The sequence below is a fragment of the Ptychodera flava genome, chromosome 2 (assembly GCF_041260155.1).
Source record: "Ptychodera flava strain L36383 chromosome 2, AS_Pfla_20210202, whole genome shotgun sequence".
Classification (NCBI taxonomy): domain Eukaryota; kingdom Metazoa; phylum Hemichordata; class Enteropneusta; family Ptychoderidae; genus Ptychodera; species Ptychodera flava.
Genome location: NC_091929.1, coordinates 46,791,490 through 46,818,243, shown reverse-complemented (window position 1 = coordinate 46,818,243; position 26,754 = coordinate 46,791,490). Strand labels below are relative to the sequence as shown.

Here is a 26,754-nt window from a genome sequence, read left to right as displayed (position 1 = left end):
TCCTCCTGTGTACCATACGGATGAAGGATGGACTGGAGAAATTTGGACTTCTTGTACTTGTCAATGAAGGCTTCGCTTTCTTCATGTTTATCCTCTTGAATTCCTCTGATATCCCACTTCGGTAGAGGAGCACGCACCTTATGGTAAGAATTACAGACTTCACTCAGGGCCTCAGCAATGATGTCATATCCTTTAAGATGTGCAACTCCATCGACACGACCAACAGTTAGGATTCGCATGGGATGGTTTGGTTTCGGTGGCGTGATTTCTAACTCAAAGAAACCTCTGTCTGGATATGGAATGTACTTTCTGTGTTTAACATTCTTTCCACGAAATTTGCCGCCATAATGGTTGTATATGCGAGGACCGACCGAGAAGAAAACATCTGACCGCTTTGCTGTTTCTATGATGCTTTTTTCTTTATCTTGAATTTTCCTTGGATTTGTTCCTTCTTTGAAAACTTCAGTATCTTCTGGAATAGTGTGAGCAAATTGAAACACTCTCTTGCCACGAAACCTGTCTTTTCTGATATCAAGCGCTCCCTCTGACGTGACAGGTATGTGCCCGATGATGACATCAGGATTTCTTTCCTCCAGATCTGGGAAATACGTTGCATGGGCGGCGTTGATGCATTCTAAATCAAGGGGACGTTTGCCTTTCTTAACAGCAGGAATTATATTTATGCCTTTGCTATCTTCATCGGAAAGATCTTCGTCTGACGGTTTTTGTAATGTTGTCACGTGAACGTCACAACCGACATCTCTTGCTTGCATTGCGATTTGTCGGTGAACGGTTGAAATACCACCTTTTGACGTTCCCCATTCATCATTCAGGATAAGAACACTCTTTCTGTTGATGCAAAAAATCATAATAATCTTTGATTATATATATAAGAGAGAGGTGCATAGATAGATGCATAGATAGATAATGGTAAATATAATAATATATTGTACGATAGGAAATGTACTGGTCCGCTGCAAGGGTCCAAGAATAGCAGAAAATAAATATCTAGCAAATCATAACGCACTAGCTTTTGGAAATGTTGGACGAAGAATTAGTTTGACATTTGCTGGGGATGTAAACTATGAACCTTTTTACTTTCCTGTACTGAAGCCTTATAATGGCTATCGTAATTAGAATCCTTTAGGTCTAATTTATGCAGCGATTTGGATGTATGTGAATTATTGCCTATAAGTCCTGACTTCTCCTCTGCTGCAACTTTACAGGTCTCCGCCAAAGACGAATTATTTGAGAACTGGAAACCTTAGTACCTTATTACCTCCTGAAAAGCACAATCATTTTTTATTCAAAATAAATGCCGTTTAGCGGATGCTTACCGTGTTTTACCACCAACAGCACCATCAACAACATCCACTGGGTCTACAAGATGATAATAAAGTAAAAGTAAATATAAAAAATCCATCATCTTTATTGGTTATTTTTATTATTTAACAAATATTATAATATGCTTAGCTGGAATCCGGCAATCTGATTGGCTGGAGCCGGGGTTTATATTCTCCACAAGAAGACCTGCGCGCCGCGTAACATTTTTGAGCTCGCGCAAATTTCGAACGCCAACTTGAGAGCTCAACGCGCCGTAATGTCGAACAAGTCTATGGCTTCAGATTGATTTTGATTGTTAAATTTTAGTCTAGTGCAGCTTGACGAACCAACAAATGAAGAGTTTCTGTAAGCAGCGGAGGCTATGTAACAACAACAACATAATTTTAAAAAGTTTTTTGAGCTTTTTTTGAAGTAAAATTCTTCAAGTTCGATATCTAATCGCGATATCGATGCGATGCGTAACCGTATTTTATGAATTCAACTGTGCACGCGCGCGCGTTCTGAAACGTTCTATTTTAGAGTTTGTATGAGGCTGGGCGCTCCTGAACTCTCGTTCCAACTTCGGCCCTAAATAACGACATTGTCCCCTTGTTTTTAACTTTAGCATATTATAATGAGGTTATAAACGGTGCGCTCGGGTATTTGGTTGCGGATATAAGACCTCTGGGGTGAAATTAGCATATTTGGGTGAAATAATCACCTCGCTTCGCTCGGTGATTATTTCCCGCCAAATATGCTAATTTTCACCCCAGAGGTCTTATATCCGCAACCAAATACCCTCGCTTGCCGTTTATAACCTCTAAGAATACTGTAACTGTACAAAACTCGAAAGTATTGCATTTTTACTTAAATCAAATGCACGATTGTACTTGATTCAGCGTGACTTTACTTTTTCCGGAGTACTGATACAGTTTTTTATGCTTACATTTTCAACAAAGACTAAAAAATGTTCCAAAACCGGCAAAGGCATTCTCACACAAAAAACACACATATTATGACTGTTCTATTGAGAGGTGATGAACTAAGCATACATGGCAGTTCATTTACAATTATGTAGGCGGGGCTATTTTGCTCTCTCTCTCTCTCTCTCTCTCTCTCTCTCTCTCTCTCTCTCTCTCTCTCTCTCTCTCTCTCTCTATATATATATATATATATATATATATATATATGATGATTAAATTTGCACACTACCGAAGATCTGGTTGTATATTTTCTGTTTATTCTGTTGGCAATTTTGACACAACGTTTCGTCCTAAAAGTAGGACTTCATCAGGTTGAAGATGACTACAAAAAAGAATTCAGAAAAAAACAGAACAATGTAAGGTTGTGTTGACCTTCTTTAAATGCTGAACGTATTTTATAGGCTGATAAAGTTACAAAAGATATAGAGTATGACAATTCTTACCGTTTATGTGTGGCGCAGATGGAAAGTGGCAATTGAAAATTGGCGGTTTATAGTGCCTGTCCGAGGGCGCTGTGAGCAAATTAAAATAATTTAAATAATAATTGCTCTTAAAATTACCAACATACTAAACAGAAAATATACAACCTGATCAGTAGACGTGTGCAAATTTATTCATCCGCCATTACCAAACCACGCTACGAACAACACTGGGGGCTATCTGTACAACTCAAGTTACTTATAATTTATTTTAATACGTTTGACTATGATATGTATTGCAAATAAAGATTTATACTACCAACATCTTGTTGTCTTTGTTTTATGTTAGAACTGGTTTTGTAACGATTTCTTTTTCTCCGTCCACATCGCCGTGTCACGTATTTGCCCTTTGACAATCGTATGAAAACTTTTATCACTGTGCTGCGTCTATTACCTGGTGCGTTTGAGTGCCTAATTCGACAAAGCAAGCAAGAGTAAATTACTAATCTGTGGACACTGTCACAAGATTATCACAGGATTAACTTTGACAAAGTCAACAATAAAACGCACCAGCAAGGTATAACAAAGGAAGGGGAAAAGCTCTCAAAAGCCGTGTCCAGAGGTGATCCGTAAACTAGCGGACACTTATATTCATGTATTCAGAAGCAAACAGAAAGCAAAACAAACATGAATATTCATTTGTAAACGAACAGATCGGAAAGGAGGACCTCCCGTGAATACGTGATATGTGTTCAACCATAGACAGTAGAGGGGGAACCCCCCTACTGTCTATGGTTCAACACACCTTGGTAACGTGTCGGTGTGTTTATATTCTTCCAGCCAGGCAAAACCACGTTCGTTGACGTGCCTAACACCACATCGAACATAACCAGACTTCATGTGTATATTGAACAATTCCGTGTAATTCAAGAACAAGAACGGGAAAGGCTTTATTAACTCGATGTTCGCCTTCAACTTGTTCAGTTTATCAACTGCGTTCTTGCAATACGTACACTTTCGTATTAGTCTTTTTTTTTCAAATTACAAAACAAGACATGTTTTAACATACGACCGTTTGTGTTCTCGACAATACAAGCAGGGTTGTCGGTTGGTGACAGCGACCGTGCCTGCAGATTTTATACACTGCGCGCGGTATTTTGCTTTGAATTTTTCAATTGATCCCGTGTGCTGATGAGTTAGAACAAAACAAGAGTCGAGTGTTCTCTCGCTCTCTCGGCCATAACCGTCAGTGAGCTATCAAGAACATGATAGTTCAGTCGCGTGAATCTATGTATATTTTGATACATTAATTTATCAATCCTTATACTCAACTACCAAACACATCAAACAAGATCACAATCAGGTTCTTAGGACGTTCTCCCTAAAAGACATAATCGATAATGTCGTGGAATGATTTTCACCAGGTTTGAGAACTAATAAATAACTGGTCATCAATGTGTCTTCGCATATCAAATCGACAAGTGTATTTATAACTTCGAAGGTTTATATCCTTCAATGTAAAGTTGTTGTTATACAAAAGCACATTTTTGGGAAAGCGGACGTGCAAGGGAAAGACACAGCGACTGAGTCAGTCAGAGGCACAAAAACACTGCATCCGCATTTGTGTCCAATGCACACATCTCTGTGATTCCAGTTTCTCAATTGAACCTTACATCAAATTGTAGTGAACACAGTCCCGCATATAAAGGTGAGCTAGTGGCCAGATGACGATGGATTGCATAAACTTCGAAGTCTAACATCCTTCACTGTAAAGTTGGGGTTTTTATACAAAAACACATTTTGGGAAAGCGAACATGGGAGGGAATGCAATTGTGCGAGTCCGTCAGCGGCCCAAGAAGTGTTTCCCCGACAGTCAGACATGCAGTATGTTATATCATGCATTTTTAAAGCGTGTCCAAACGTTCACATAAGAAAATATATGTCCCAATTAAAGTTTTGCTAGTAGATAGTTATTATATTGTTCGCAGCGTTTCATGCGGGTTCAAACACTGACATAAAAAAGATATAATGTCCAAAAATTCGTTTTATTTCAACTAGCTGATTTGTCGGCTTTGTTACGCATGAACATCAAAACCTCTCCAACGCACAGATCAACCTGGTTGGGTATGGCTGTGCTTCCAATGTGTCTTCGCAGTTTTACGAAACATCCGGGGAAACATCTCGTCTTGAAACGAATGAAGGTATTTGGCATGAAAATAATTTGCCAACTTGTTACTTTTTGTGCGACAAACGGTGAGTTTCTCCCCCTCAAAGGTTGACCGGCTGTCTATGTCATGTCCGTGTTTATAAACAGCGATGCGCTTGACCCTCGAACCACATTTCCGAAAGCATCTTGGGTATTTGTTCACTCGTGTCGATGATTTAAAGCTTATATCAAACAATCTGAAGGTCAAAGGTTTCTAGTTCCGGCTTCCGGTCTGACGGACCACATCAGGACACTGACTCCACGGCTTCAAACAGCATTCTGCAGCCCAAAGGAGCAACTGACGAACCCATAAATTGAACTGTCCCCGTTTCAACATGTTAGAAAACTGCTGGTGTTCGTAAAATTGGGAAGTGATCATTATAAAATAGTTTCTCTGGACACGGCTTTTGAGAGTTCTCCCCTTTCTTCTGTTTTACCTTGTTGATGCGTTGGTTGTTGATTTTGTCAAAGATAATCCGGCGATAATCTGGTGACAGCGTCAACAGACTAGTAATATACCCTTACCAAATTAGGCAATCAAACTAGTCAGATAATAGACGCAACACAGTGACAAAATTTTCGCGTAAGATTGTCAAATGACAAATAGGTGACACGGCGAAGGAGAAAAAAGAAATCATTACAAGACCAGTGCTGAGACAAAGTCATCAAAGCTTCAAAGAACGGTTTGTAGTATAATCTTTATTAGCAATACATATCATAGTTAAACGTATTAAAATGAAATAAACCTTAGGAAGAAGAGCCTTGTGCTTTGACTAAGACACCCATATACCCATCCCTACCCCAGTGGACGGACTTTTGTGCGAGCCCCTGTGATAATTTATATATACCAAAACTTGTTTGTATATTCTCCGAGGGGGTAAGTGCTCGATGCACGGATGAGGACACATCAGGTATGTTTGGTACCTATTACTCGAGTTTCACGCATACACGCGATCGTCAGATAGGTAGATTTTATTGTATGGACTTTGCTTCAGGGGCTTACATATAATTATCATGCATGCTATGCCTGTATTGCCATTCTCCTATTGTTTAGACGGTACTAATATGACCCCCGTATTTTAACTAGTGAAAATATGAATTATATTTTCACTGTAATCGAACTAGTTACAGGTACGCGTGACCTTCGCTGGGATGTTCACATACATGTAAAACTGCTGAGCAGTGAGCGAATAGACTTGTGACACTCCGAAACGTCATTGTGAATGTGATTATATGGTCAAAATTTTGTTGTTTGCAGTCAGTTCATGGGCATTGCACTTAGGTACAAGTACAGTTGTACCAAAAACATACAAACAAACGCATTGAAAATGTGAATGTTTTGCCGACCCGACACCTGTCATGCGACACCTGTCATCGTTCATGGCCAGTCCCTTACAGTGGTGTTTTCATGTCGTCTACTCTGCGCTGCCGAATATTACGATCTCGGTTGACAGAATCGCTTTATGAAAAGTTTCCTGTTGACTAGTTTAAGTATCTGAGTGGTGAATTACATCGTTCACAGCCATAAATGATCCACAAAAAATCCTACGCACTGAAAATACTCGAGACAGACGAAGTGCGCATATTATATTTCCGATTTGTACAGGTCTGTCAGTGAGATTCACAGGTCACGATTGTGCCCGATGGCACCGGTGTTGGTTTCGGAGACAATGTAAGATACTAGGGAAAGTAAAACTTTCGTTTAGGTTGTTGTGAAAGAAATTTAGTTCTATTTAGGCAAGCCAGTAACGAAAATATACGAGCAGACGATGTAAATACCTTTGAAATGTTTTATTCGTACAGCAACATAATCACGAACGAGTTACGACGCTACAGCTTACAGTGTACTCACTTCACGTTTTCCCTAATCCGCTCACAAATTCCTTTCTAAGATGGTAAATTCGGCATATTTGACGACTGAGGACATGTATAATTCTTGGAGATAAACTGACTGGTACGGCTATTATATCCACTGTGCATCCCTAGATGTCGCAGAGCTGCTTGCTGATCAGCTGCTCGATCGAGTTTGAAATCGAACGTTGGTGCGGCGCGAGTATTTTGACCCGATTTTGGCCGGCCTCATAATTTTCGCGAAGGGATGAGTGGATGTTTCAAAACACGAAAACACACTCATTTTACACACTCCAGCCTATTTTTTACTTCCACCGCCATTTCACTAAAAAATTACTCTTCTTCAAAGTGTAAACACCTGTTTTGACATCTTAATATTTAAATTGTTCGCTTCAAAAGTGTGGCATAAACCCTCCTTTAAAGTGGAATGGCCCAACAGCGGAATAAATTAGTGAAACGGTTTTCATCACTCCTTAGCAACCAACTTTTTTGCTCACGTGTTGACACACGTGAGCATATGTCGCGGCGATGTCTGTCTGTCTGCGTGTCTGTCTGTCTGTCTGTCTGTGTGCTCAATATCTCAAAACGGCTCATCAGATCAGAACCAAATCTGGTACATAGATTCAGTTTGCAAATGGCAAGAACTGATTAGTTTTTGGTAGGTGTGGCTTGCTTACTTTTTGCTCATTTGCGTTATTAATGATTTTAGAAAAAACGGATATATATTGACAACGACTGCACACAATTTGATGAGATTTGCTACAAATGTTGATCTTACCAAGATATATCAGCTGTGAAAAATATTAAGGGTGACATAAAAGACAATGGATAATTTGCATATTTAATGAACTTTCCTAATTAGGGATATATATCTGATTTGACTTGATCAAAATTGACAAAACTTGGTATGTACATTAAAGATACTATGATATAACATTTTTGAAAGTCATTAAGCATTTTTACTTCAGCCAAATACTTATTTGCATATTTAATAAACTTTCCTAATTAGATATATAAATCTGAATGGACTTTACCAAAATTGATGAAACTTGCTATGTACATTGAAGATACTATGATATAACATTATTGAAAATCATTAAGCATTTTTACTTCATCAAACTCTTAATTTGCATATTTAATCAACTTTTGAAATTAGGGATACTTATTTGAATTGACTGGACCGAATTGATGAAACTTGCTATGTTTATACGTACATTGAAGATACTATGATATAACATTTTTGAAAGTCATTAAGCATTTTTACTTGAGCCAAATACTTATTTGCATATTTAATAAACTTTCCTAATTAGATATATAAATCTGAATGGACTTTACCAAATTGATGGAACTTGCTATGTACATTGAAGATACTGTGATATAACATTGTTGAAAGTCATCAAGCAGTTTTACTTCATCAAACTCTTAATTTGCATATTTAATCAACTTTTGAAATTAGGGATACTTATTTGATTGACTGGACCGAAATTGATGAAACTTGCTATGTATATACGTACATTGAAGATACTATGATATAACATTTTTGAAAGTCATTAAGCATTTTTACTTTAGCCAAATACTTATTTGCATATTTAATAAACTTTCCTAATTAGATATATAAATCTGAATGGACTTTACCAAAATTGATGAAACTTGCTATGTACATTGAAGATACTGTGATATAACATTGTTGAAAGTCATTAAGCAGTTTTACTTCAGCCAATTCCTTATTTCCATATTTAATGAACTTCACTAATTAGGGATATATATCTGAATTGATTCGACCGAAGTTGATAAATCTTGCTACATATATTGACGATACTATAAAACAACATTATTAAAAGTCATGAAACTTTTTTACTTCAGCCAATTCCTAATTTGCATATATAATGAACTTTCCTAATTAGGGATATTTATCTGTATTGACTAGACCAAATTTGACAAAACTTGCTATGTACATTAAAGATACTATGATACAGCATTGAAAGTCATTAAGCATTTTTACTTTAGCCGATTCCGTATTTGCAAATTTAATGATTTTTCCTAATTAAGGATATTTATCTGTCTTGACTAGACCAAAGTTGACGAACTGCTTTGTACATTAAAGATACTATGATACGACATTATTGAAAGTCATTTAACATTTTTAATTCAGCCTATTCATAATTTGCATATTTAATGAGAACATTTCAGTCAATTCCTAATTTAATGAACTTTCCTGATTGGGGATATATACTTGGATTTAAAATTAATCTGTGGTGAATATTATTCATTATGTTGATCATAACACTTTAAATGAAGTTGCAAAAATGTGGCAAAGGTTCAAATTTACACATAACTGCAACATATAGTTAAACACATTTTCAGTTCATATCTGGTTATCAGTACTGCGATAAGCAAGCAAGGTCGATTTCAGTTGATTTCGTCGCTAATTTCGGAACGTCCGTAGGAAAACAGCCATAACCAAAGCATGCATGTATGATAAAGGGGTTATTACACGAAGTTTGGGTGATACCGCGTCGTTTTCGAGTAATGTGTCCGTATTTTGACGAGTTGCGAAGCAAGTTGGGTCATATCAAGGCCAATTGTCCATTCCAGAGAGCCTTTAAACAAGCGTTCCGAGTTGGTCTCCAAGTGCCGACACGAAAACAAATTTTACTCGTTAAATTTCGATCGAACCCTCCATGACAATGGTTTGACCCAAATTGATACTTATATTTTGAAAAAACCTTATACAAAAGGATAAAACTGTATTTGTTTTTTGATAACAGCATTCTTGAAAATATTATCAATCATTTACATTCTGGTAATCTCGACCATTTGCTACTAACCATTTCCTCTGTCTTACCTGAAGCCTTTACATTTCGTCCCGAAGGTTGCTTTGAAGTCTTTAAACTTGATGCTCTGATTTGTTTTGTTGATGATGTAGCTCCCGCATTTGCTTTGGGAGGAAAATTCAAATAAATAAATTCAAATTACAAAATATGAAGACGACAGAATATTGCTGTAAAAGATATGTTTTTCGCCAGAGGACCATTTAGGAAATTTAGCTACAGACACTATTATATCTTATTTCGAAGAATAGGATATTGTAGTAATGTTGGTTTAATAGCAATTTAAGCTCATCTACTTTTCTTTTTTTCTTTTTTTGTCGTACTTAAATTTGTAAATCACAAATGTCCCATGTCTCTGGTAATGTATTACCTTGAATGGAAATGATTATTGGACCAGTTTAATGTCATATTGTTTTGTCTAATTTTTAATATTGCAATGTCAGCTATGGGGCATCTAATAATTTTGATAGATTTGATTAATTAAAAGATGTTATTATTCCGAATTAGTTCCGATCGTGTTCATTGTAAACGGTTAGCTAATTTAAGATGCATCTAAGTATTTTGTTAGCTAAATTGAAACACACTAATTCAGCTCAAATCCCACTTTGCTACAAAAATGCAGTTTTTCACAATGTTTACAGCACTTGGTCGCTTTGTTTATAAGTTAATTTTTGCAATGTATCTGAAGTTCATGTAAATCTCAGTAAACTAATTATTCAACGATGTCAAGCATGATTCGTTTACCTAACTGTAATTTGAATTTAAAGACCGGGAATATCCAATCAGAGAGTGAATTGTGGGGAAACTTTCACAAGGACAAGCCTATCGATAAATCGTGTAGTATAATGAAATGTTCCGCAGTATTTTTTTATATATTTCACTACAATACTTATGTAGATACCAGACATTCGAAGTATGATAAATGATTTTTATAATAGAGTCGCACACAGAGCACTGAGGATATAGGGCGAATAAAACATCAATGATAATCATTTATTTGCCATATTTAATACTTTTTATATGTTAATTACAATCTTGATTGGGTAGATTTTCGACATAATCTTACTCAATAAATGCACTTTGCTATTTTCTTATGCATGTATGACACGTTTGCCACTTTTATTTGTGACCAATCACCCAAGATTAATGCACTAACTCAAAGCTATATATTTCAGCAACACATATGTACAATGATTTTCTCCGAGACAAGTTTGGAATTATCATCTCACAAAATTTCCGGACATTACACAGAACTAATGCCACCTAAGTTTTGTGAGGTACTGATATTTCAACATCACTAATGTTTCTTTCTGATGTGCTCATGTAATTTTATAATTATCTCGAGCGCTACGTTGATGGAGTATTGCCGCCACGACAGGGTAATGATGTTCCATGGTTACGAGAAAAATAACGTTCCAAGTTTTTAATCAAGATTGACAGTGTCTATCATTATCTTGCGTGCTGATGACGGGTTTTTTGTTGTCAAACGTTTGGCATCTTCTTGTACATCCTACTTACTTTTAATGTTCTCCGTTTCGTATTGTTCAATCATTTCTACCAGTATGGCTTTTTTCATTTTCCCAAACAACTCCTTTAGGTAGCTTACATCATCTTTATTAATGTGTCCCTTGTCTTCTAAACTTTTGAAAAGGTCCATGGGACTTTTATCTTCTGTAATTCCCTTGGGAAAATATCTTTTTTCACATACATTTTCAGAACATCAAGATCTCCTTCTTCGCAGTAATTGTTCAGGTCTACATACAAACTCGCAGGGGGTCGATGCGTGACACTGCCATTTTGCGTTTATGTTCTTAACTGTAATAATATAGAGAATAATTATAAAACATTGATACTGGTTGTCTTTTTCGCAGATGTGGTGAGGGTGCAAGAGGGTGCAAAACACAAACAAATATAATCCCAATTTCGTTTATATTTGTGTATATCATCATTGACTGTTTACGTATTTGCGATTTCAAGTTCAACAACATTTATGGCCCATATTTTATGTGCCAAACTTGTCGGATGTGTGTTGTTTGTATATCTACAACATACTTTCGCTTTGGGGTATTGCATGCATTGTTACTCATAGCAGCTTGGAATGTATTTACAACTTTTAGGAATTTGGACCTGTTCAACAATTAATGTTGATAAATTAAGTACATTAGTCAGAAAGCTTCGTTAACATTATGCCGCATCGTATGTACCATGTGTGTTTAATAATAGTTAACGTAAGTCAACGATCCTTACGTTAGCTCCATAAACTGTATCTTTGGTTATTTTTTCAAAGCTTTTGTTTTGTGGTTTCCTTACACTTTCTGCATCGAATCCTTAACTTGTAATTTAATTCATTTGTAAACAATAAACAATGATCACTACACACATACAAGCTGCATTGACAAAAACAATACTCGAAATTTCAGCATGACAAACGGATTAAGGTCAGACACGGTAGTTGATATGCAGAAGCAGAATACTTAAAAACTTGCAACAAGTTACAGCTTATGTCCCTTTAAGTAGTTGAATCGAAGTAATTGACGCTGTGTATAATGATTTTGTAATCCGTATCAACCGTCCTGAACCCGTAATCGTTAATAAAGTTTTCTTTATTTATGCCTTTGGGTGACAAAATCTATTTTTATAAGGCATTAATGACAGAACAACTTGAGAATCGTGGTCAAAATAAATTGACATAACACGATCAGCTTCTTTATACAAAACGCACTGTCTTTTGTTGGCACTACGCGAAGGTCTTAATCTGCGAAGGTCTTAATCTTGTATTCAAGTCAGGACTACATGACACTATGCGAAGGTCTGAATCTTAACGTTACTACGGCCTCGTTACAACATACTCTATCAATACATTATTTTAGTCTGTCCAGACAAATTGAGAGTAAATCAACTAATTTTCCTTTGTAAACGATATCATGATCATGTTTAATTTATACTTATGATAAAATGCATCGAAACAGAAAATTATTTACAGATGTTTTGAAAATGATTGTTTGGTATTTCGCTTTCACGGACTCCAGTTTTCATTCTCACAGATTCTGTTTGGTAAGAGCTGTGAAGTGAAGAAGTGAAGTCGTGTGTGTGAAAACAGGACACAATATCATAAAAACTCACAGGACCCAATGTCAGAATAGTCAATAAATTATCACGAGAGGTCATATATAGGACGTCGGGACGACTATTATCACATAAGTCCTTTAGCAACTTTTTGGAAACACAAATGTTTAGTTGGATGTACTATTCACCAACTCCCGGGACTCAGGTTTAGAGTCCTAAACGATATTTTAACAGTTATGGTTCATAAAAATCAGAGATTGAAGTTTTGTCCATACGGTGCGTTGAGAATGGCGACCATTTTCATTTTTGGGTTTCAAAGAACGTAAACACGATTGGAAATATTTTGGGATAATAGATATTGTAGTAATATTGGTTTATTCAGTAAATTTAAGCTCATCTACTCTTCTGTTTTTGCAATTCACATGTTTTTAAGGGTAATCTGTAATATTGTAACTTTCAGCTATAGGGTACCCGACACTTTTGATAAATTTGCACAATAAATATATTTCTATCATTTCAAAATGACAGATCCTATTGTTTTCTTTGAAATTGTCATTATTGTTTTGTCCATTCCCCAAGTTTTGGTAATTTGAGAAAATAGAGGGTCATGTCCAAGGTGGCCTTGAACAATAGAGGGTCATGTCCAAGGTGGCCCTGAAAAATAGAGGGTCATGTCCAAGGTGGCCTTGAAAAATAGAGGGTCATGTCCAAGGTGGCCTTGAAAAATAGAGGTCATGTCCAAGGTGGCCTTGAAAAATAGAGGGTCATGTTCAAGGTGGCCTTGAAAAATATAAGGTAGTGTTGTCATGAACAATTTTTAGACATTTTCAACTTTTCAATTTCAAAATATCTTTTTAATACAAATATTTCACCAGCTACTTGAACTCCTTGTATTTTTTAAGTAGATAGAATAAAAAAAATACAATTTTAACTATTTTACTTTGCCTTATTGAGGTACTAACATCAAAAGTATGAAATACCTTAGTTTTCTGTACATCTATCACACAATGAAAATGACAGTTTAGCAAAATAGGAGAGTTTAAAATGTACTATCAGCAGTCAAACAAAGTAGTGGTTATAACTGTTCGAAAAATAGCAATTTGACAACCGTGATATATCAAAAACAGGTAAAGGATCAAAATTTGTAAGATTCAAAACATTCTGCAGAATTATATGATAAGTACAGTTTGCAAATTTTTTGTTTATTTCACTGTATTTACATTTGCAAAAAAGCAAATTTGACTAGATTTAGTAATGCAGGTAACTTAACTTTGTTGCCAAGTAGATTGAACAAAATTTAGAAATTTACCTTAGTCTGTAGCGACAAATTATGGTCTGGTGCCTTATTTTTCAATAATTTTTGACAAACTTTTCAAAATCCTATAAACCCAAATATTTCCAATCGTGTTCGTAAATGTTTTGAGCCAAAATGTACAGTTCCGCTCTCCGACGTCAGGCAATCGCCAATATTCTGTTAGAAGAATGTATTCCTGGTGAAACTACTGCGCACTGCGTCTGACGTTGGATGTAGAGAAGAGTGAGCTCGTTATTAAAACCTTTCAAAAAGGTATGGACGGAGCTAAGTAGAAAAGGATTCTGCCTGGTTTTTTTTTTAATTTGGGCACGGTAAAAGCTTTCAAATCGCAATTGCTGAATCATATTACAAAAGAGACTAGTATTAAATTGAACCTCAGTGCAAAGCTAGGAGTTCACATTTAAATGAAAATTTTTTTCTGAGGAGGAAGAGGCCCTTTACATCACAACATTGCTTCGATTTTTGAATATAGCATATCTCACAAGTAAACCAGCAACCATAAGATATCCTCATGATTAACCTACAAAATTGGAGCTAATGTTCAATTGATTATGACAAAACTAAAGCGTCACATTCCATCTATTAAAGACATCTAAAAACCGTATGAAAAGCAAATAAATATATTTGGAGTCGAAACTGTTCTGGCCTGTGCCACAGTTACGCCGCAACAAAACATTTCAATCTTTGCAAAAGACTGGGAACTGTCTGGGTGATGTATTTATGTGCGACGCATGAACTGAATAACCTTACATGCATCCTAAGGGGCACGCGTGCACGTTCAGGACAGTAAAAAGGCGTTGGCAAGCTGTTTCTTGGCTGACAGGTTTTCGTCTTCGCATCAGTAGAAATGATTACATCATCTAAGGACATGACAAATTTATTTTCGCGCAGTCCAGTTGAATAGTGAATGGCATTTGACTGTATTGCGATTTTTTCCATAGAGAGGTACTCATCTTGAGGCGGAGAAAGTATGAGCGTTTTTAGAGGGCAGAGGAGGTAAAGTTCCAGTATGGGTCTATGACATGGAAACTTTAAAATCGTAATATGAGAACAGTTGCTAACAGTCCTCTATTTTTTTAAATTTCAATGATTATAATACAGAACATTACAGTTTGTATTAATTCAGGCTAATCCTTAGATTAAACGTTTAGAAACTAGTGACATAGTAGGCAGTCTCTAATTAATGTGAGGAACGTGAAAACGTTTGCAGCATTACTCCATGTGGGAAATATTCCTTAATTTGCGTTTAACTTACTTAATGATTGTATTTATCTCAGATCTGCATAAGAATAAAATGACCTCTTTTAAGTTATCTATTAACTATATAATAAGGTATTTTACCTACCACGATAATACTATACATTTATGGGACACGTGAACCATGAAAAACACGGATTAAGATCAAGAAGAGAAATTACACATAATGGACTTTGATAATCGAGAGGTATGCATGCAGTTTGATTGAAAGACGGTCTGCACATCATGCGTTTAAACTTAAGGTAGTTCTCACCCCGAAATTGAAAGACATATTAAGCTTTTACTCAAACTTTCCGCACCGAAAATTTCAACCATTCTCTTGCCAATCACTAATATAATTTAGAAGTCATCATGCAAAGTTTTGTACTAGAGAAACAAATGACCTGACATTTACCGATACTTCAAATCAAAATGGCTGCCATGTCTGTGTTAACTCTGCGATAGTAACATTTTCTGTTTTCGAAAAAGTACATGTAAGATACGATTGTTATTTTCTCTTACTCGAAGCGTCTTTTAACTTCTAAACTACAATAAAGCAGTTTGAGTTTGAGACTCAATGACAATTAACTGCTTTCAACACTTAAGAGCTGATCAAAATTTACATAAAGTACTGACTTCCTGTCGTAAGCTGCGTTTTGTTTTTTGCATTTGAGGCACCTCCATGCTGGCTCGATCGCCAGACTAGTGCCTTAGAAATCCCTAGAAGCAAACGTTTTGCGAGAGATCTTCTTTCGTCATTTTCTGGTCGCATTGCAGGGTGGGGGAAATGGCATTGCTAGTGAAAGGTAAGGAAAAACAGTGAAGTTGGGATTTCTCACTGCACCATTGCTCTCAGTTTCATTAGCACTAAACTTTATCCTTATAACTTTTGCTGACATGCTGCGTGCCTCGAGGCTTGTAACGCGGCTCACAATGCAATTGAATTTGCCAGGAAAAGGAAAGTCCATTTTGTGGTTAAAAATAGTTTTAACTTTATGTAGAACGTGTTGTTCAGCTAAAGGTATAGTTACCAATCTATCGTCCAACAGCCAACATTTGTCTTTTCGGGTGTCATTAGCGTTGCTACCACAGAGGATGAGAAAAAGGTTATGAACATTAATAGACGTGGCCAGTTGTGACTCTAGGCTCTGCTAGCCCCATCTGGCCAAGCATATATATGTGTTGAGAAAAGCTGCCATGTACCCAACCACTGTAACGGCATTAACGACTTTGCCACTTCATCCAGAGGTCACTTCAATTCATAGGAATTACATTATTTGTGAAACGGTGATTAATAAGATAGATCACCCACCTATATACGAGTCAGAAGTCCTTGCACCGTCAGACGGATTGAACAGTTTCAGTCGAGAGTGACGATTCACAAGGCTAACCAAATCTGTCGTTATGTATTATTGCTGAACGGCTGACGGAATGTGCGCCCAGGAAGAATCGTTTTGAGTGAGTTAGGGTAGCCACAAACGGTCAATTGTCGTCCGTGTGACATAGATTGTTACCCTAGCATACCTGTTAATACATGACGTTCCAGAAATCCGCCCGCGAATGCTAATATTGTTTGCATAAATATTTCACCTGGCCACAATCATCAAGACAGGGTTTTTATAGCAGATAAGCACTACCGATAACGCATACATAACAATATTTTGCCAAAACTACGTCATTTAGATATGATCATGCCTTTCCACGACAGGGATACAACTATACAACGGTTTATGTAACGCAAAGTGGTGCAACGTGCCTGATGGCACACTCTCCTTTTAAGTACTAAGTTGCGATTTGGAAGGTTGTTGGATTCCACGAATCCATACCGACATATACATGCATATACATGGAACTATTTATCTACAACGATACCAAGAACAAGTTTTGAGTTTCATCAATATGGTACTTTAAGGGGAAAACCCATGCAGATAACATAGCTGTGTGTTTATTACAGTAAACAGGATAATTAAAATATCAACCAAAGCGAGATTACTCATTGTATTGAATTTCAGCCAATATTTTGCAATCACACGAAAATTCTTTCGTTTAAATATTAGCGTATTGCTGTTGATGTTTGATCATTAGGCTTAAAAGCAAAATGTTTGACAAAATATCGGCAACGAGATGATAGGTTTTTTTCTGCAACGAAAACTAATAAAGTTACAAATTAACAAATACAACAATTATTTATGTCTTTCAACATTCCGAACGCTACCAACAACTGTTTGATTTTCACATAATATGGCTATGTAAAAGACCCAAACAGTTTGAATTTATTCTCATTGAATTACTTAAAAGACAATATTTCACAACAATATGATGAAAGATTTGAGATGATTAGCTATTCTGATTTCAGAATTGGCACAAAGAAATCATCAACAGGAGACAAATATATGATATATTGCACTACTTGACCTGTTTCTTTGACCAATCACGACTCAGCAGACAATTCGTGTGGTTATATCGTGTTCTGAGTCATCAATAGCGAAACCTGAGGACCTTATGTTTTCTCTTAACCCTGTGTTCCTGCACAGTCTAGAATTTCGCTCCACAAATCTTGACTACACTGTAAAGCTCCAGTATAAGATGGTTAGGGGAAAGGTAATATTTACCTTGCAGTGATACCTTCCTCATCCGTCTTTTTTTCAAGTTCAAGAACTCAATACCTACATCCTGATAACAAATACCGTTGCCTAAAATTCAAAATTATTCTTAGTAAATGCTCCATTTTATGTACAAGCCGTTACATATGCATAAAGATGGGACATTTCCGTAAGATGTACCCGTTTTATAAAAAGAACGGGTAACTGAATTTATTGTTTTCGAGTTAGTTCCCCGATGTTTTTAGGTCATCCTCTGCATAGTGATGTCGTGTCTGTACGCGAAAAGAATGGGTCTGTCTCAGCACTGCTCTAGTTCTTTGTCCGAAGGTCGGCAATGTATTAACATTCCTAAAGTGTCACCTGTTCCACAAACAGTATGAATAACGCTTAGATGTCGTGCCACTTTGCATGGTCTATGTTTTGGAGCGAACGTTATCCTTTCTGCAGCACAAGTGTCTCACATCCGTTCACAAAACAATGGCCGGTCACAGTTTTCGTTGTCCAAAGTTCCGTCAACAGCTAGATACGCTGTAGATAAATTTATTTGATAAGAAATCTATTTTGATACGCTTATCGAACACGGAGTCTGGTTTTAGAACAGTTACCTCACAATTTTGAAGGGAGTGGCATCAACATGCATCTCATATCTATCTCGTTTTTGAAAAGGGACATTTCAATAAATATGGGGTGGATGAGAACAAATAGATAAACTACAAATATGACATGAATTATGTCGATACGAAAACATCCAAAATTCCCAATTGATAAGCTTATCATTTGATAAATAAATGGAATGACTGCAAACTCTAAAATAGTAAGTCATTATGGCGTGGATATTTGCGAAAAGCCAGTTAATAATTAAACCTTTAAGGTTGTGGGAACTGTTAACAATAACATGACAGCTAGGCCTAACAGTTGAACTGTTTACAACACCTACCTGGGCAAGTTTAAAAGCAGTGCGCATCTGAATATTCTCACAATCGTAAACGTAGCTTTGTGTTTTGTGTTTTGGGGAGCTGGCGGGGATTTTTTGTGACGAGGCGAGTAATAGCAGAAACATTTAAAATTTTGTTTAGTGTGGAAATAGGAGAGTGTATTACCAAACACATGGTGAATGGTGATAAGGGTAACACCTGAGATTCCCCTCAGGCATATTAGCTGCCCCAGATCGTCTGCTCAATACGCCTATGACATCGTATAATAGACTACCGGGTATTTTTCTGGCGAGTCTTATAAGCCCATTGAGTGACAAACGTGTGTTATTGTCCCAATGGAGTCGGTGATATGTAAATGCTAAAGCTCTCAAGCATTTATGGCTTCCATACATCCATGTTTGTCATTGCTGTGAACATAGAAGCTATCGCTTCTCTCGATTTCCTCTAGCGTTGTGAGACGTCTGACTTCGATTTACTTCATTTCTCAATTGTGTACAATTATTAAATATCAAAATCATCAAGACCGACAATTACATTGTAGATCATACATCGCAGCTTTATGTGGTCAAGCTTAATTCTTTCAACCCTGGTGTCTTGATGACCCGTGACACTATTTGGAGATTATCAGCAGGGTTAAAACTATACTATGCCTGATGTTCTAAAATAGTTTTCAAAGCAGATCAGGATCTACAATAAATACAAGAATTAAGGATTTTACCCAGAAGAAATGGTGGATAAATATGGAATAAGGCTGCTTTGCTTTCAAATTGATTCGGTTCGTAACTTTGCACCAGTACAATATGGTGGCACTGCAAAGTATTCGTAAAACATCAATTAAATTTATGTCAGCTTTACACGTGTCCTGGCAGATCTACCGCGATAAAAAGATTGGCTATCAACATTAATATATGCTTTTCCATTGAATAATAATTATTGATCACCTACAAGTCACAAAAAACGTGATTGCGATACTATTTAACCACTCTAGCGCTATTAACATGTTTTGTGTTGGAAATTGTTGAGAAAATTCTCAGTACCATCCATTCAAACTGGTCGATGATATAAGAAGCTTTTTGCTGTACTGGAAGGAATCTTTACAAAGTAATATCTGCAAGTATATGGAAGTAGTCCAGAATGAAATTTCTAACAGGTTCGACATGACATTAAAGGTCACGCGATTTTCGCTCTCCCTTTTAAAGTTAATTCTCCAAGAAAGTTTTCAATTTCTTGGAGTCATACCATGCATCTTAGAAAGAGTTAAAATTTTCAAAGAAACATGTATAGAAATTCAAGGAGGGCGTAATATAATACTTTGGAGCTCTACACTGCAACTTTCATGTTACGATTCATCAAGGGGAAGCAACCTACAAATCCACTGGAAGCACAGTAAAATAGTATCCATATCATCTACGCGTGAGAAAATGTCCTGTGATTATGGTCACGTGATAACTTCCTTTATTGAAGCGCAGAGAGTGAACCAGTGAACTAAATGCATATAAATAGTTGGGGCAACGAGAAGAGTTATTTATATCTCGTTTTCTAACAAAGGGGATAAAGTAGAAAAATGCATTTGTCAATACGCTTAGATGAAAGGAAGCTTTTGTGGATTTAGATATCCAAAAGACCGCACAATATTTCAAGTAGTTTTGGTGGTAATGACCCGAGACGATCAAACTCTGATTACACTGTGAAAGAAATTTAATCACCTTTTCTTAACTTTGAATAATGGTACAAACTAGAAGGCAGTCTACGGTGTCACTTGAGACATGTTAAATTTATGGCAGGTGTCAGAGGCCATGCAAGGCCAGAGTTTCGCTAAGTCATTGATTCAATGCATATGGGCACTGGCGGTGCTTAGGATTAAAATTACTCAAAGAAACTGTATATCATAGTAGGAAATAGCAAACTTTGCTTAGTCTCACAGACTGCCTTAAACATAGTCCCATTTCCTGTTCGATGGTAATCCACAAAACTATCTGTACATCATCATCATTTTTCCTAAAGCTTCAAACAGTATGTCCACTTGTCCGACGCTTTGGAAGCAATCACGGACTTAATAAACGTCGAAATATAGTAAACACAGAAATATGTCTGGGAAAGAATACAATGGAAAGACTACTGCAATATCAACCAGGTTTTTGCATTAAATCTACACTTTTTCGGAACAGGGCTAGGCTTTGTGAGGGAAGGCTGCTTCGAATTCTGGCAATTGTTGCCTTTATTGTGACTATTGAAGTTTTTGTTACTCTTGATTTTCTCCAGCCTTTTTAAGACATTTGACTTCGGAATATTTCATTTCTTAATATATTTGTTCACTTTTAAATATCGAATTCATCAAGAACAACAAGCAGACTGTGAATCATACAACACAGCTCTGTGTGGTCTGACTTAGTTCTTTGAACCCTGGCATGACCTATGACTTTATTTTGAGGATAATTATCAACAGGGTCCAAAACATTGATACCGGATGCTCTAAATATTTTGAAAACAGATACGGATCTAAAATAAATATAAAAAATCAGAATTTTATTCGATGAGAACTGATGGATAAATATGAAATAATGCTATGCTATGATTCTAATGCCGAACCCGTCCTTTGTGTTTGTCTGTCTGTTTTCCTGTCTATCTGGCTTATTTTTCTTCCTCTGCCACTCCATGCTTGCCATTTTATGATGGCTAATGTTTAGAATTAGTAAAATGTAAACATGAATTTAATTGATATACACGAAATATGTTGTGTGACAGTCTATCTGCCATTGTGGCTTGTTTCCCCTGTCAATACTTAAACAGTGAGCACACAAATTGTAATGATTTCAACCTTCCTATCTTTCCCTACATATACACAGACACTTTGCATTTAGATGTTTAACATGGGTAAACAGGTGTCGGTTACTTCAGCAAGGCCCTCTATTATTCTTTCGCTTTCGGTTCTTGACTTGGCAAAATACAAATGGCGGCACTGCAAATTATTTGCAAAAAAAATCAATGTATTGTTATGTCAGCTTTACATAGGTCCTGGCAAATATACTGAAAAAAAAACATTAGCTATCAATGTTTCAAGTTGTATGTTTGCTTGTCAAATGGATAATTATTGATCACCTTCAGTCACAAAAACGTGATTGTGATACCACTGAATCACTCTGTTTGTGTTGGTAATTTTTGAGAAAAATTATCCATACCATCCATTTAAACTGGTCGACGATATAAAAAGCGTTTCAATGTACTTGAAGAAATCTTCATAAAGTAATATCTGCAAGTATATGGTATCAGGCAAGAATGAAATTTTAACACGTTTGTCATCACGTCTAAGGTCACGCCATTTTCGCTTTCCTTCTGACATTAATTCTCCAAGAAAGTTTTCAAGTTCTTGGAGTCACACCTTGCATCGTCGAAAGAGTTGAAAAGTCTCAAAGAAATCTGGAAAAAATGCAAGGGAGGCGTAATGTAACACTTTGGAGCTTTACTATAAATTATAAAACTTTTCCAGAGGTGAGCATGGCAGAGGAACAGAGGGTAGTGTCTACGGCTTGAACAATAAAGCTTAGGTCATAAGGATTATCAAGTGGAAGCAACCTACAAATCCATTGGAAGCACAGTCAAATAGTATTCATATCATCTACGCGTGAGAAAATGTCCTGTGATTATGGTCACGTGATAACTCTTTTATGGAAGCGCGAGGGTGAACCACTGAACTAAATCCATATCAATAGTTGGGGCAACGCGACGGGTTGTTTATGTCTCGTTTTCTAACAAGGAGGATCAAGTAGAAAAATGCATTTGTTAATACGCTTAAATGAAAGGAAGATTTGTTAGGCTTAGATATCCATGAAGACCACACAATATTTGAAGTACTTTGGTGGTGATGACCTCAGACGATCAACCTCAGCATACATTGTGAAAGAATTTACTTTACTTTACTTCGAATATTGGTGCGCACTAGTAGGGCAGTCTACGATGTCACTTGTGTACGAATGTTAAATTTACATGCAGGTGTCAGAGGCCATGCAGGGCAGAGTTTCTCTGCATCATTAATTCATTGGGCAGTGATGGTTATTAGGATTGAAATTACTTAAAGAAATAATCCGAAATTTACAGGTTGTAGTGCTTTCTTGTGTTTCTTATGAAAAGTGTATTATTTTTTTTTTATTTTGTGCACAAAGCTGAATCTGTCATAGGAGGAAATAACAATCTTTTGAAAATATTATCATTTTGCAACAAAAAGTTAATCAACAGCGTTCACATCCTTGTTTTCATGGTTTTAGAATTAATAAATTTAACGTATTCCATTAAAGATGTCATTTAAGTTTACCTATAACGTGCACACTTGGTATCGGCTAGTGATATTTGTGTACAGAGTAATGTATTCAAAGGAAGATAAGATAATAATCGGAGCTGACCTCATTCCAGGCAGTATAAGCACTGATTTATAAAACTTCGCGGTAGAGTGCAGACAGTTTTGGTAACTCTCACAGACCGTATAAACAAATAAGACACATAAAACGACAAAAGCATGACACAAATCTGTTGACCCGGCCAGTAGCTACCCGGGCTAATAAAACTATTATAAAGGAAAATTTACTATCCTGACCGAAGCTGTCAATAATTTCGTCTGACCAACCTTAACCTTAGATCCCATCGAAGAAAAGACACTACTTTCTATTTAGATATGTGCATGTCACAGTGTTAGCCAATTAAGGTTTCAACAGTCGGCGAATTATATCTGGCATGACACCTTTGCGAGGCACTCTGCTTCTTGTGCTCTGAACCTTACAATAGTAAACACCTATTGCCTGGTCATGAGGGCTATAGCGCCCGTCTATTACCCCGAGGGGCCGTGTGTTACCAGAAACACATCGCTATTCCCCGAGGCCGTAGGCCGAGGGGTATAGCGATGTGTTTCTGGTAACACACGGCCACGAGGGGTAATAGACGAGCGCTATAGCCCGAATAAAGACCAGGCTATAGGTGTTTTATAACGCACCACATGCTCATGTTGTATTGTTATATAGATTTTAATGTGTTTGATATTTTGCACTGCAACAATCCTTGTGACAATTTACTGGCGAGGTTTTCGACAGCGGTTCAGTTGTACGTGGTATCATTTTCTTTCAAAACATATTCGAAGCATACCTAGCGACATCCTTGGTTGCACTTTAATCTTTTCCGTCGTTGACATTGAGCTGTTCAAGTTCCTACGCTGTCGGAATGTTGGAAAATGTTGGAAAATCTGTTTTAGGGAATGTGTCGACCTACCCGGACGCACATCACGTTCTAGTTCACCCACCATTGTTGCAAAGCTGCAGACGACACTACGGTCACGTGACCGGGCACTTTTCCAAATTCGGTCAGAACTATTTCCCTAGAGAAATAGGTTTTCAAAAAATACCCTCTGACGTCACTTTTGTCGATCTGGTGGGGACTAGACGTATCTATTTTCTCGTCACGTGACGTATTATGGCGAATCGCGACACGGAATGAGCATGTGGCGTGTTATAAAATGAGCTACGGCGATAAAATACCATATTCGGTACTAATCGTTGGGCCTGAGTTCAAAGGTTATGGAGTAACTTGAGTTTCAACGAGCTCACTTTTGTTAAAATCTGCAGTTTTGTTTTTCCATCACAGATAGATATTTGGCCATTAAATGTCGGCAAACAAAAGGAAATTCGTTTCTCTTTCATGAAGGCCCCTTGTCTTTTATTCATGATTTCGAAAACGGAATGGTTCAGAGATTCTTTGAGGAAAGTTTGAGCAAAAGTTAATTTCGAGGCGCGATCTACCTTAATCGACAAAGGATGACTGTTTATTCGATAGGGTTGCCTTTCATTTGAAGTTCTTCTTTCATTTTGGAACATGGCCTTACACAAATCGAAAATGGAAGCGTTACAAATTCGGGGAAGAAGCCAATTTAGTACGATCCGTTCTAACGTAGTTCTTTGAAATCTCTCGAGGAAAAATTAAGTCGATTTTGAACGTCGAATGAACAATAATGATCCTCAGTGATTATACCCAAAGGAAACAATAAGTGACTCTGACGTTTATATACAGAAATCAAGATATGTTAAATCGCTTCAGCCCTGCAAAATCAAGTTTCTATGTTGTTATTTATCTGCAGTCTGTGGTCGTACAATAGTGAAGCCATTTTCACTATATTTTCAGAGATCTGTACAAAATAAGGTCTTACCTGTGTTGTTCCGCCTTCCTACAATCGAGTGGGTGGCAGCTTGTCAGCCGATCTTCAGGGTTTGACCTTCAGCAGGGGTCATAAAGCAAGAATAGGGAGGGTAAACTTTAACTCATTTTCTCCCGCCCTTTATTGTGAAACTTCGTGTCAATGCGTGCACTATCTTCATTTCGCCAGTCATCATGTAGTCATTTAAATTTGTCTCGTAAAACGAACACTATCTAAATCTGGTTTTAATTTTGCATGCGTTTTCCAAGCAATCAGTACTTCAGAAGTAAGCAGAACGACATCAACATAGATACTCCGCTATTTTCGATTGAAATAAAATAGAGGTACAGATGGTTGTGATTATTACTTAAACAGCTACAAATAAAGCTTTATAAGGCAAAATCATCCCTAGCCATGTTTTAAGCACAGAAAAGGTAAACAAAGAAGTCCTCTGTGCTAGAAACACTCCTTTTTTGGTCTGGTGAATATTTCCACATAGGAAACGTGAACACTCTGGACAAGTGAGATACATGTCGATGGTGTTTGGCATCGCAAGATAGTCTGGGTGAAATAGTGAAAGTGAAACTCTAATTTTAACGGCTCACTGTTCCTGTGGTTCGTACGCATTTTTAGAAAACCCCAATGAGCGAAAGATTTGTAGTTTTTGATTGTCCAAAAATACTTTGCATTTGGATCATTGGGTTTTGATACAAAAGATACGACATAGAGTAGTATACGCCTCGAAAGTGAAAGACTTAAACTTATGCTCAAACTTTCCATGAAACTTGTTACCATTTTCTTATCAAATCAAGAATAAAAATCACGGGTCACCAGTCAAAGCTTGGTGCCAGAGAAACAAATTACCCAAATATATTTATTGATTTTTAATTCAAAATGGCCGCGGTCCCTGTGTTAACTATATGGGGGAAAAATTTCGATGTTCAAAAATATGAGACGGTGAAAGAGCTTCAAAGAGCTCCAAGAATTTCAAAATACGCCCCATCAAGCAGTAGATCAGAGAAGTATTGTAAAATTTGAGAGTCTGAATATCTGTCAAAGAGGTCCATTCGGCTTTTCAAACATGCTATGGTGACGTACACTGTAGAACAGCTTCAGTCAGCATTGTACACAGCTCTGAACAGCGGTACAGGTATGGACTAACTGGAGGGAGAGATTTCGTTGCCACGTCAGCCGTGTCAAACTTAAAAATAGCTGTGAGAGGTCATGCAAGGTCAGAGTTTCGATACGTCATCAATTGTGCGCAGAATTTTTTTTAGTTTTTTTTGTTAGAATTTTTCTTTAGTTTTTTTTTGTTAGAAAGTCACAAGAAGTATTCTTAATTGACAACGTAATTCCTACCCACTCGAATACAATTTACCTATGAAGTATTTATCTTGATAAATGATATCTCTGACTGACCGAAGTACAATTTAAAAAATACTGAAAAGTATAGCAACAACTGCTTTCTTTAATGCATGCAGTTTCTATGCTGATTAAGCAAAATGATTATATCAGGACTTCTTTGAGTATGAAAGTCATCTATGTACACCATTTATCAGACCATATCACTGTTACATTATACATACAGCTATCCAGTATAGTTTATACTTGAATTTGAAGAAAACTAAAAAAAATACGTCGTAATTCAGAACGTAAAAATAAGAGTAGATACCACTTCTGGTATATCTATGCATTTTTTCTTGAAGATATGGCAGCGATTACAAAGTGATCACAATAGTATGTTGGGTGACAAATGTACCTGACGGTGCAAGGTCATGTGACCATTTTCAAAACACGTAGTCCACTCTGACCAA

General features: G+C 36.8%; 1 protein-coding gene across 1 annotated transcript in view; it reads right to left on the bottom strand.

The window, feature by feature from the left end:
* LOC139122512 (uncharacterized) overlaps window positions 1-24,981 on the bottom strand; it is a 25,844-nt gene extending 863 nt beyond the window's left edge. The window contains exons 1-5 of the mRNA XM_070687975.1: window positions 24,953-24,981; window positions 11,132-11,428; window positions 9,628-9,720; window positions 1,338-1,380; window positions 1-849 (exon numbers count right to left, since the gene is read on the bottom strand). The exon at window positions 1-849 is cut by the window's left edge and continues 863 nt beyond it. Of these exons, the coding sequence (XP_070544076.1) occupies window positions 1-849; window positions 1,338-1,380; window positions 9,628-9,720; window positions 11,132-11,270 (1,124 nt within the window). The 5' untranslated portion in view covers window positions 11,271-11,428; window positions 24,953-24,981. The remainder of the gene's footprint in view (window positions 850-1,337; window positions 1,381-9,627; window positions 9,721-11,131; window positions 11,429-24,952) is intronic.
* Between the last annotated feature and the right edge of the window lie 1,773 nt (window positions 24,982-26,754).